Raw genomic sequence first — 13,252 nt, 5'->3', positions numbered from 1 at the left:
CATGCCACCGTCTCGTTGTGTGGATTGTGTGTGAAGAGCTGAAGAATTGTTCCTGGACATTGTTGTTGTTAAGGCTATCATCTCTGCTTGGAAACAGTTTGCTGAGCAAACGACAATGAAAACTGTCCTATAAAATCAACTTCTGTATGTATCTTGTTTATTTTTTTTTTTTTTTTTTTTTTTAAATCGAAAGGATATCGAGCTCATTCAAGGCCATGTTAAAAAAAACTATTATAGATTGATCATTATTGGATTTTTTTTTTTTTTAACCCTGAAGATTGATATGTAATCCAGTATTGGCAGGCTGTCGTCTGTTTATCCTGGTGGACCCTAATTTGGTTATGAATTATAGATTTTGCACACAACTGGACTGTGAGCTCCCATTTCTCCCATTTTTCAAAATCAACTTAAAGACACCTTTGGCTGAAAAACTGATCCTGCTGCTGTAGTGGCATTACAGGGTTTTACTACAGCTATGGCAGATGTGTGATAGTGTGAGATTAAGAGAAAGGCTATTTGTTTCATTACATATAATCACCTACAGCACACAAACAAACACTACCAGAATCACAAGCACACAAACAAAAAAACATGTCTGGGTTCCTGCAGGTATTGTTTTCTGCCAAATGAAAGCAGATTGGTGACAAATCTGTCCCCATTTAACCTGAGCGCACATTGTTTTTCCAAAGCTCTCTTTTGTCTGTTCAAACTAAAACGTGAGGTTAGTAAAACGGCATGAATCTCATATTTATCCGGCTTAGCGTGGACATAATCTTAAAGACTTAAGACCTACTTCTATTAAGCTGTTTATCCCTGCACTGAAACCGTGTACCTTGTTATCTTGATACATGATGGTTTCAGTGTGTGTGAAAATCATTGCTGTGTCTTTGTAACTTGTGGCTGCGCAGCACGCTTAAGTGATGGTGTGGAAATTTAGTAAAGTCAAATACATCACAGGCTTGCGTGTGAGAAGGAGTCAATGCAGCGCCTCCTAAAACCAACCACTTCAACCGCTTCTCACACCCACCATGGGAATATTTTGCTGTTCTCATCAAATCAGTTAAAGAAATGTTAAATGTTTTCTAGGTTTTTTGTTTTTGTTTTTGTTTTTTTTAAACTGTAAATCATATTTTTTGTGCAGCTGTTTCATTCACCGACGATGAGAAAGAGCAGCTGAGAAAATTCACCAACTGCTCCTACCTGTTGGACAAGACGTCCCGTCATCAAGCGTGGCTCAGCCTTGTGGACCTCCTGCTGGCTTACTCCTATGAAGTGCGCTCCACAGAGGGGGATCACAATGTGAGTGTGTGTGTATAGAGGCAACTCCTCCTGAGCAGCACATTTAGCCTTGGATGACAAAGCCCTCTATCCTCACATCCTTTAGACCCCCTTGCATTTAGTTCAGAGCCTTAAGAGATTACCAGCAGATCCCAGAGCTCAGTCCAGGCCTCTTTGTGTCACTCCTCTGAGGTAGCTGCCGAGAGGCGAGGAGAACAAGGCTCATTTCACTGTCACAGACACTTTGGAGCACATGTTAAATATATGATACAGCAGAATGTTGAATTATCGCTCAGCTATGAAAACAAATCTGTTGTAGGTAGAGATTTTAATTTCCACTTGGGATATCATAAAATGGAGAGAGACCAGAACAAATCTCCTACTTTAGATCAAATGCTTTTTAACCTGCTCTTTACTGTGAACAGAACTCTGAGCAGCTGCTGTCCATGCTTTCTGTCCAACCAGAATATACATATATATATATGTGTATATATATATGTGTATATATATATGTATATATATATATGTGTGTGTGTGTATATATAGTGCTGCATATTCCTGTAGTGATGGGCAATATGGCCTGAAACTATCACAATGCTTTAGGATATTCCTGCAATACAGATATTCTTGAAAATTTGACAAAATACTAGGTACAATTTTATTATTAATTTCAAGAACAAACGCAATAAATTCAATGTTAGCTTTATGTCGGCATAAATGTTACTGCTTTCAAATATTCCGTTAAATCTGCTCTGACATTTTAATGTGTTCTGTTGTACATCTGATCTTTTGTAACCGGGCCACTACACACGTAACATATCTCATTCCACTACACTGCGTAACAGTATAATGTCATCATGTCAACAAGTCCAAATATTGCCATCATCTCGAAATTAACATTATTCACATTAGCATTACACTGATGTTATTGTGAACAATACGATATGGAGTGTAATATTTCCTGACCGTTGTTATTGTATTGTATTGTTTTCTTCCCTGCAGGTGGAGTCACCGTGGACTATCAGAAAACTCAGCGGGACTCTGTCTTGGCTGGAGGTGAGTCCGTTATTACATAATCAAATAAGAGCACGGCTCCTATTTCCTTGTTTTTTGACTCATATTTACTGTTCATCTAAGAGAGATAAGCCACCTCATTACACATTATTGTAAGTCTGTCATTCCATATGCCTTTTATTTGCCTTAATTGATGACACACAAGGAGATACTACTACTACTACTTATTCACCCCTGTGTATGACACTTTTTTGGGGGGGATACTGTCATTTTTCCAGTGTAATGGGACATTTACTAAACAATAACTGAACCAAACTGCAGTTCATCTGAGTGGCATTTGTTGCAACTGAATAAGATCTGTAGCTGGTCTGTTTTGAGACTGTTGTCTGGAAAGAAATTGAGATGTTTTTCCATGCTTCAACAAATTTCAATAAATCTCCAGTAAATATGTCCATAGTTTACATCTGTTTCAGTTTGCCATCTTAACAATGCTCTTGTATTTAATCATTCTTGTTGCCTTGATGTATTTTGCTTTTTACATTTTCTGTGGTAAACTGAGGGAGGGTGCTCGCTCACAGATGGGACTGGTTTCCATTATGTTCGATATTTTCTGAAAACATGTTGAAAGGTCTTGTTACCACCCTGCCGTGTAAAGTTTGGCGCTCTCCAGTTCTCAGCACACAACTGCATCTGCATCCTTATCATGCAGCACTTCGCTGGTTTGATCTGTTAAACTTCAGCATCGCTTGATGCCAGAACACAGACAAAGTTTCATTAGCAGCTCTTTAATTGATTAAAAAAAAAAGACCAAATTAGTTACTGTTGCATATCCATCACTAGTTTCAATGGTGCCAGCAAATGGACAAAGGCTCATTTGTCAGGAAGGGGAGCAAATATAGATAACATACAGAAGGGAGAACCGTTGCCCCAGCCTCATGGTTTTCACTCTGGACCAAGTTTTCTTCAAGGATATCTGTATTTTGTCTGCCTTCGTCTTTGCCTCAGTTCTGAACAGTCTCCCTGATGCTGACGAACACCCCTATGTCATAACGCTACCACCGCCACGCTTCACTGCAGCGACCCTGCCTCATTCCGTCATTATTTTCTACCGTTTTTATTTAGACAAACTTTGTAAAAACAAAAAACAGACATCTCCATCACTCACAAACCTGAGTGCTGCACAACAGTAGCAACAGGTTGTTCCCAGTTCAAAGAGCAAATTGTAGTGTGTGCCGTCTGTCTGCTCGCAGTGTGAGTAGCTTGTCAAAGACAATTGAAAAGATGATTTTGTGTCAAACTGGGTTCCATCCACACCCGTGTTTTCAGAAACGTTTGCTCTTCATGTTGACACACCAAAGCGGCAGGTAATAGTTGATCCTGTCCATCCTCCTGGGGCTGATCATGGCTGCATCGAGGACAAGTGGTTGAAAGAATACCCCATTTCAGTAAAAAAAAAAAAAAAAAATCACAGCTCTGTTTGGTCCTACTCTGTTATTTCTTTGTTCCGATGCCACCCACTCTCCATTATGACTTGCTTCAGTGCCTCTGTGTAGTCAAACGCAGTCAGTGTTGTACGTTTTATTTTTTAGAACAGTTATCTGATCTTTTCACTCTAGATGAAACTGCAGTTTGCAGTGGTGGGAAGTAACTAGATACATGTAATTAAATTACAAGTAAATGTAATTGTAATTTGTTACAGTTACTATTTAAAATATTGGTAATTATAAAGGGGGAAAATCTGTTCAGTTTTCAGTGAAAAGAATATATTCAGATTCATCATATAGAATATAACATCCATTTTGTTGCGTTGCATCTTTTGTCCATGCAGGAATGTCTTCTGTTTGCATTTGGACAGGCTCCATTCATTTGGCAGTACGCTGTCAAATTTTGAGTGATGTTTGCGATTGGTTCTTTTGTTTAAATTTGCACTGCCTCTCGTCTGCCAATCAAATCAACGTGCATTGCTCTAAACAACCACGCCAAGGCTGTTTGCCATGTCATCAGATAAGACAAAGAGATATTTAAATAGAGTCATTCAGGAAACGGTGTCAAAACCCAGGGAACAGTACCAAGCCCTGTTGATAGTTCTATCTAGTTAACCTGAATGTTTACTTGGTTTAAGTTTATGGGAACAGTTTCACTTTACTGCAGCCAGTTGTGATCCACATATGTGTTAGATTAAATAACTTTAAATTGAAGTTTGTCACTAATTAGTGAGTACTGTTGTGAGTTTTACAATGTTTAGGAGTTTTCAGCTTTATTGCCCAGTTAATAACGTGTTCGAAAAAGTTATCAAATGTAATAAATTACATACATTTGCTGATGTTATTTAAATAGTTATATTACTCATTACTTTCTTAACAGGGTAACTAGTAATCTGCAATTTCCTAACATTGCTGATGCATGTTATTTTTCAGTCTTTTAGAAATTCAAATCATTTCAGATTTTTGGGGTCTGTTCCAAGAAGCCGTTTATCTGAGTAATCTGAATAACTGCTGAGTAATCCCTGACCTTAAACGGGACTTTTTACATCAGACCTTAATCCAGAATTAAGGAGGATCCACATTTTACTCAGCAATATTATCCAGATTACACAGTAAACCTGCTTCTTGGAACAAGAATCTGTTTTGTTAGATGTCTCCATTCTTAACCACTTAGTGTGGGTGAGAGGTCAGATTGAGAAGGGAATCATGCTGCCTTTTCAGACCTGTGGCTCGTGTACAGATACATCCAGATTATTTGTACAGGTAACTGCTCTTAATTGAAGTTCACACCTGGCATCAGAAAGCGGGCCCATGTAATGCTGGATTTATAGCCAGTGCAAAAGGATTAAAGGGAGTCCCTCGGTAATATGATGAAGCGTTGGTTGAGAAATGCAGTTCCAACAATGGCCGCGGCGGTCGAGCTAGATGAAGCCACAGTAACAATTGTAACAAAGCCAGCAAATATTGTGCAATTGAAGCTGGAGCAAGAACACTGCTTATTCTTTTTTTTTTTTTTTTTTAAGTGGAAGTCATCTCAAATATGGCGTGGCGTGTCATGTCATATGTTCACAGCGGTAATTCCGAGCTGGTAACACCAGGGTATCCGTTAGTGACACAAATGTCATAATATTTTGGCATGATGTTTGGATTTTTCTTTCCAAAAGGCACCTTGTGAGTCTTAATTAATGTCTAGCTCAAAATATACTCAGGCTCGTACATTAGGCTGTATTATTTACAAGTTCTTAATATTTTATATTCATGATATAAAACATATCATGAATATAAATATATCTACAATTTGGCAATCCAAGTTGTAGAAGTGCTCCCAATGTTTGTCACCTCACATTGCCAACAGGAAGAAAAGCACTTAACTTTTACTTGTGGAATTTGAATAACTCCTGCCACATTGGAACGACGTTGAGGAGGCGTGCATCAGGAACCCTTTTATCCCCCAACGCACACACAACATAGTAAATGGAAAGAACTATATATAACGCCTTCATAGCTTCAAGATTTACAAAGCATTGTACAATTTTTGACTCTCATTCACACACACACACACACACACACACACACACACACACACACACACACTAATGGCGACAGCGCTGTCATGCAAGGTGCTGCCATCGGGAGCAACCCTGGGTTTGGTGCGTTGCCCAGGGACACTTCGGCATGTGGACAGTTGAAGCTGGGTTTTTAACCGCCAACCCTTAAATTAGTGGCAAGCGTTTGAGCCACAGCTGCTGTGCAAAACCACGCTGCGGCACGTCTGTATCCCCGAACAGGTGCTCAATGCAGATCTGCATCCTATCGGTCTTGTTTATTTCTGTGGCTTTTGAGAGTTGTTGGTTGTTGTTGCCAGTTGTTTCACAGATACAGTGACACGCATGTACCCATACATCTGCCAAAACAGATGATGTAGTTTAATGGGCGAGTGTTTATTAATGGTGGGACACATTTCGGTTAACACTTGTGGTAGGTGCGTCTCGCAGCACAGTTGAACACCCTGCGAGCGAGTCGCTTCCCAGTGCGTCCTCATTACGTGGTGGGCTACGTACCACTCATGACCAACACTTGTGATCAAGTTGCATTTCTGTTGTAATTCTAAACAAGCCGAGTGAGGGTCCTTGGAGGAGTTTGGGTGCCGACTGTAGACCTCGACCACAGTTTGAGAGGTAGTCGTGTTCCCGCTGTGGCAAAGAAAAGTCTCCGCCCGCCTGGCAGGCCTCTACTGCTCGTCAGTCGTGCCAGCAGAGCTGTCAGCTCCCATTGACAAGCCACCTCACTCAATCTCCCCTCCCCCTCCTCCCTTCACACTGGGCTCTACAATAGATTCCTCTCTGTCTTTGACTACCCGTCTGTCTGTGTGTCACCGCTGATATCAGCTCTGCTTCCTCACTAACATTCCCCCCTCTGCTGTGTCTTTTGTTATGCTCTCTCCGGCTGGCTGTCTTGCCTCCTCGCTGATGCTGAACATTTCCCTTTCGCTACCACCTTATCCCCCTCCCTCCATCTGCTGTATGTTTACTTGTCCTCAGTCGACTGCGCTGGTGTGACTGTGAGCCCCCACCCCCCCACCCCCCGCAGCAGCTGACCTTATTTACACTCCTGCTAAACAAGCCCAAGGGAGAGCATGATCCCCCGATGACACGCACTAGCAACACATTCTTAACAAGCCACAAAGAAGAGGAGGGAAAGAGATGCGGGATGAAAAAAAAAAAAAAACTGTTTCTGTCTCCAGGCTTTTTGTCCATTAGTGCGGAGAACTTCTGAGAGCGATGGCAGTGATTAAAGAGAAGCACCAATTATCAGGCCAGGGCTGCAGAGGTGTTTAAGAGTTGTGAGCCCCTGTTTTGCCAAGCTCTATAAATGAGTAATTGTTAGGAGTAATTAGGGCACAATCAACTGCAATGCACACCAATGAGAGGCAGTATTGAAGCAAAGAAAAAGTCACGAGGATGAAACCATCAAAAAGTCTGCCGGAGCCTTTTCCGTCAGTTACATCTTTGAGTGTCCTTCTTTTCTCTCTGGGAATAAAAGAATGGCCTGGCTTCATGAACGTGGCGTTTTCTGTCCTTCAGACTTACAGCTCCCTGCAAGAGGTCCTGGTGTCATTTGGACGGAGGGCGCTGTCCTACCCACTCTACAGACACTTTGCTTTGGTATCTGCAGCTATTCGTGACACAACTAAGATCTTGCGGTCAGGTGAGTCCCCCAGAAGCACCCCCACACACACACACACACACACACAAACACACACACACACACACACACACACACGCACACACACACTCATAAAGACCCATAGGTGACATCTTTCCGTTTTGAAAGTGCTGCATAGATCAAGTGTAAAGTTGACCGGTGGTGATCCCTTGACGTCGGCCACATTTTCTCGAGTTAGTCATCTTTGTGCGTTTTGTGGTTTGGAGTTGAAACTAGAAGCTGACTCAAACCTACTCTCTCTCCTCTGTGAACACAGGATATTTGCTAATTAGTGTTAATTGATTCTGTCCACCCCGTGGTTTCCTCTGAGCACTGTTTTCATATGCAAATAGGTTGCAGCCTGTGTGTGGTCAGACGGAGTATGCTGCGTGCCTATAAGCAGCGGGATGCAGCTCCATTGTGTGCGGATGCTACTGAAAAGGCAGCCAACACGCTTTTCATAGTGTATTGTTTTGCAGAAACAGCCTTTCACACTCTCTCTCACACTCTCTCTCACACACACATACACACACACACAGTCTGGAGAAAGCGATTCATGAGTATTCTGCAGCGAATGCTTGTAAGTAATATTATTCCAGCTAAGCAAGCGAGTGTCCGGGCTCCCACCCCTCAGGGAGCGAAATGTGGATTAGTCGAGAACGGACTGTTGACTCCGATATCTCGAAGCCCAGAGTAATCTTTAAATCAAAAGCCCCCGCAGGCAGTGTAAACATACTCAGGATATGTGAGGGCTAAGATTATCCAGCTTGTGATGATTTGAACGCCGGTAAACGACTGCAAATTAAAGGCCTTTTAAGCTCCAAATTAGCACATCCTCGCCTCATTAGGTAGGAAGAGGAGTTGATCAGGAGAGCCGGCGAAAGAACAGTTCGTCACTCTTTGCTCTCACCTTCTGTCTTTTTCGAAAGATTTCTCTCGTTCGGCCCAAGTCTGGTAGTTGTTCTGCCTCCTTACAGAAACAGCCAGCCAGTCATCAGTGACTGGCTGTGTTATTTGTTTTTCATGTTAAGAGAGGGGGTGGGGGGGATTACAAATTATTTTCTGTACACTTTCAACAATGTTCACCGCTATCTCCTAACCGTCATAATTTACAGGCATTACGGAAGAATGAGTAACAGGGCTTTTCCATAATGAACTGTAACTGCAGTAATTTGGCCTTGCGTGTGTCTGAGGGTGTGTTTCCTCCCAGCATTACTTTCCACACTAATTAATTTGTCAGGATAAGGCAAATGGAAATGCGTGCCCCATTTTTGAGGCACTTCATTTAAGTGGCTGCAAAAGCAAACATTCATTAGTATTAGCAAAACAAACGCCATTAATGGCAGCACACAGGTTGAGGTCTTGTAGGTAGTAACGTTATCTGGGGGTAAATATTTGAACAGCCCTCTGGCAGCGTGGCGAGTATTCTCAAGGAGCTCCTCCACCTGCTTCCGAAGTGGCTGTAACAAAAGAGCCAGGAGAGCCTGAGTGGGACCGGAGCTGAGAAGTGTCGAGGGTGTTGGAGTCATGCCGCTGTCCGGACAAGACATTAAATGCCAGGTGTTACAGATCCGTTGTGCTTCTCTGCTGTTTATTCATTCAGACTTTTTTTTTTGTTTTTTTAAGACTTCTTTTTTTTTTTTTTTTTTTTTTTTTTTTTGTAGTAGTAGTAGTTGTAGGATTTCCTCCAGAGTGCTGAGAGGGCAGGAAAAGTTGGGGTATTTAATTTAGGAAATTCAAATTTTAGGTCGTATAAAGCACTCTGACCTCCTTCTGTAATAGAAAATCAAGGAAGGGTAATGAAATTTTACATCCAAACCGAGGGAAATTTCAGAGTGCTGATGATCTTTTATTGGATGAGATGCATGGATCGTGTGTGTGCATGTGTGACTGGGGGAGGGAGGCGGGGGGGGGGGAGTACCGTCACAGATGAATTGTTCTGGCACATTAAACCCGACACAGGCTGAAGATGTATCTCTGGTGCCTTTCAAGCACATGATTATAAGTCTTCCTGCTATTTTTCCTGCTCTCTAAAAGCTGCTTTTAGAAAGAACCTTTAGGTAGACTTAATTAGGAAGCTCCCCAAACTCCTGCATTAATTCTCTTATCAGTAGAACCACGAATTCAGCCTCAAAGAGTCTTTTTCAGACACGACATTGACATGCGTCCTGGTCGATCTGATCACACGAGGATCTGCTTAAAGTGCACACCCAGGACGTGTTGAGATCTGATCTGCTCAGACCACATTCGGAGATGACCTGGGACGCATATTGCCGCACTCTTTTAGCAGCGTGAATGCAAATGCCCTGCCCTGGGCCTCACTAAAGGACCACCTACTCAATTGTTGTCTTCTGAATAAGCAGGAGAAATATCCTGTGGAACAAAGCTCTTGCATGATTCTGCCGGCTGAACTGTACAGAAAGTACATTCACTTGCTAACTGCAAACTAAACCGGTCCCCCGCCCGCTTGCACATTCAAGTTCAACTCTAGTTCATTTATCCTCTGTATCGATGAGGCCGGCCCTCTCAAATCCACTTGAATAATTAAAGAATCGGAGCCTGAACCAACATGTCTAGGTCGTTCCTAATGGCTGGCGTTGACAAGTCAAAAGAGTGGCAGACATTTTGATTTTTGAATTCCGTGTGACACCATAATTTGGTAGAATAATTGTCTTGAATAATTTACAGATTTGAAATATATATGTAGGCCAATAGATGGAGCATTAAAAGGAGGCTGAAGATGCCTGTTACTTCGATTCCTTATTTTGAATATATTGGAAAAGACATACAGCATTTATTTTTTTTTTTTTTTTTTTTAAATACTGCGAGAAAGAGTGCTATTAAAGTCAACAAATTGAACGCTGTACGGTGAGATGTGGATAAGTATTGTTGAGTGGTATTTACTATCTGAATCGTGTTATGTGTTTCTTTGTATGAGGTACAGATTACAGGTTAGACATATTCTAAAGTTGATGCTCTCTTTTCATTTGTTTTATTTTGCTCCGTGTATATTATCGGTCTCATTTTTCATTACGTTATGAAGTCTTTAATCATAAAGATGACATACCAAATATGCTTGAAATCAGGCACGGCGTAGGAAAACAGCAAATTTGTCAATTTTAGTTTGCTGCCACAGCGGTTTTTATAGTCTACAATTGTGTCTATAAAAGACACAGCAGGCTTTTGCTTTTGGTTCACTTCACACCCGCCACTACTCTGCAAGCCTGCCCATGCAGCAGCTACGAAGGAACGACTGTTGTACATTTGGAGTGCACATTCTTCCCCCAGGCCAGGTTTACCTAATTCACACACATTGCACACTTCTCCTCAGCATTACACCCAGAATCCCAACGTTGAAGTGGTGCAACCTTTCCTTCCAGTTTTCTGCAAACATCTTCCTTCTGAAAAAGAAGTCAGATCTTGGAAGCAAAGTGTGCTTTTGCCTCACATGATCCGTGTCCTGAATTTTGAGGGCAGAGTTCCCCGCGTGCGATTTCATGCTTTTAAATAAGAACCAAATGTTTGTTCAAGGTTTTCCTCACTGAGTGGGCTGTTTATTTTGATTGGTCTGGAATGTCTCTGGACAATGCCAACCAGCTCCGCGGAGGTGGAGAGGAGCGTTTGCTCTTGCCCGCAGTGGATTGTTGGCCACATCAGAAGGTTATTTATTGTGGCTGATTGGAGGGAGAAATGCTGTGGCTGGTTGTGTGCTTTAGGAAAAACCATTTGTCCCAATAACAAAAGCAGATTCTGTGGAGCTCTGCACATGTGATGCGTTCGAAAGCTGCAGCCTTCCAGCTGCCACATTTTTAAACACTTTGTCAAAGTGCAGGTGTGGACTATGACTGACAGTCCCCATTATTAAGTAGATGAACATATTTAGTTCACATAGTTTGGCTGGCAAAGCTGGCTGGAAGCTTCTTCTTTTCTTTTTTTTTTCTGTAATTATATGTACTGCATTGTATACAATAAATGTAGCACATGGAATTCTATAGGCACACAAATTAACATGAACACGGTTAAAATGAAATAAATGAAATGATTTAGATAAGCAGAAGCAGTTGAATGCCTCCTGTTAATAATTATACAAATGACTCTAAACTTAAATAACTAAAAGCTATGAATAAAATATTTGCTGTCCTTGATCATCCTCGTGACATTTGTTATTGTTAGCAAAAATGGAAATCGAATGAATAGAATTGATGTTTTTTTTTTATTAAACTTCGCTCACTTCCTTCATGTAGGGCGGATTATTTCTGGTGGCTCTAAACAAACCGTAGAACTGGATCTCTGCTGTTTATTTAAGCGATATGTATTGGCGTATTAAACACGTTTCCCTCCGCTACCCGCATGCTTATTGCATCCCCGTCCACACCGCATTAACATGCGTCCCCGACAGCTGAAAGCACATCTGGTCACACATAGTTTTTAGAAATGCGTCTCGAGTGACCACTTTTGATCGGATGTCGCACCCACTACTCTATATGAACATAATTACACATATCGCTCAAATAAACGCGTGCATGAACTCCAGCAGAGAGGACTTGAATCTATGGGCAGTTAACACAATGATATCTTTGCTCACTCCTCATTTTAGTGCTATGTCAGTTAGCCTACTTATTCTTTTTCACATCTCTCGTGTTTTCACTGTCAATTATGTTGTCATAGAAAAAATGTGAGCGCTCTTAAAGAAGTACAATAAACCCTCCCGTCTCCTAACTGCACTTCTTTTATTTTATCTCTACTACTTTTTGATGTGTTGCACTAAAGGTTTTCACAAGTGTTGTTTGAATAAAGGTTATGATGATCTGTCTGAAAGCCCTCTGACTTTTGAGAAAATTGGTGTCTGAGCTGTGGTGGACGGGAGGGAAAGGAGATAGACAGACTGTGTTTTTTTTTTTTTTTTCTTTTCACTAAACAGCTGCTTAATAGTTAATGCACACAGCAGAATCACGCTCTATAGTTTTTCTATTGGACATTATTTCTATTGCTTATTCAGGGGGCATCAGTTGCGCAAGAGGTCCTTTTTTAACGTGGCCCAGAATGCACTTGCATTCCAACTGCTAAAAGAACGCAGCCATATGCGTCTTGGATCCCCTCTAAATGTGATCTGAGGAGATCAGATCGCAATGTGTCTTCAATTGAACGAATGTGGATCACCCAGGATGCGTGTTTTAATGCCACGTGAACAGAGCCGAGGTCCACAAACACATCGGCACAGAGGTCCTCTCCTTCGTTGATGATTGGTTCGTTGGTCTGCGGTAGCTCCCAAACAAATCGCTTCCTTTTCTGCCCCTATCCAAAACGGATTCAGATAATCAACCAATCAAACAGCAGGTTTCTGTGCCCATGTTTTATACTGCATATTCATTCTAAACAGGTTTTGACTGCTCACACTATAAAAGTGGCAACATTAAATGGACTCTAATTGTTAGTAGGCGATCTTGACTGTCACAATAAGATTGTAACAGGTTTCATTCTGTTGTCTAATAATAGAGAAAATATCTCAAATTGACAAACTGCCCAAAAAAAATGATCCTCATCATAAAAAAAAAGATTTTCTTGAGCACCAATGTACAAGTCTCCTTGAAAAAAATGCTCCAGTTCATTACCTTGCTGGGTTTGATTAATTGATGTATGTAAGGTTAGTAATTGAGGCCTTTACGTGTGATAGATCACAAGAAAACAGTTGCAGATAAGGATGCTGCACAGCTGCTGAACAGACCAAATTATTAAAAACATTCGATGCTATTTTTGCAAACCAGTTTTTG

The 13,252-nt window shown here is 41.4% G+C and overlaps 1 protein-coding gene across 1 annotated transcript in view; it reads left to right on the top strand.

Annotated features, from left to right (window-relative positions):
• shq1 (SHQ1, H/ACA ribonucleoprotein assembly factor) overlaps positions 1-13,252 on the top strand; it is a 35,901-nt gene that overhangs the window by 12,418 nt on the left and 10,231 nt on the right. The window contains exons 8-10 of the mRNA XM_069164777.1: positions 1,142-1,299; positions 2,281-2,334; positions 7,361-7,484. Coding sequence (XP_069020878.1) covers positions 1,142-1,299; positions 2,281-2,334; positions 7,361-7,484 — 336 coding nt within the window. The remainder of the gene's footprint in view (positions 1-1,141; positions 1,300-2,280; positions 2,335-7,360; positions 7,485-13,252) is intronic.

The sequence above is a fragment of the Embiotoca jacksoni genome, unplaced genomic scaffold (assembly GCF_022577435.1).
Source record: "Embiotoca jacksoni isolate LCO1_2020_lvr unplaced genomic scaffold, fEmbJac1.0.p SCAF_1, whole genome shotgun sequence".
NCBI classification, from domain to species: Eukaryota; Metazoa; Chordata; class Actinopteri; family Embiotocidae; genus Embiotoca; species Embiotoca jacksoni.
Note: the sequence above shows the minus strand (reverse complement) of the source record. Positions and strands in the feature narration are given on the sequence as shown.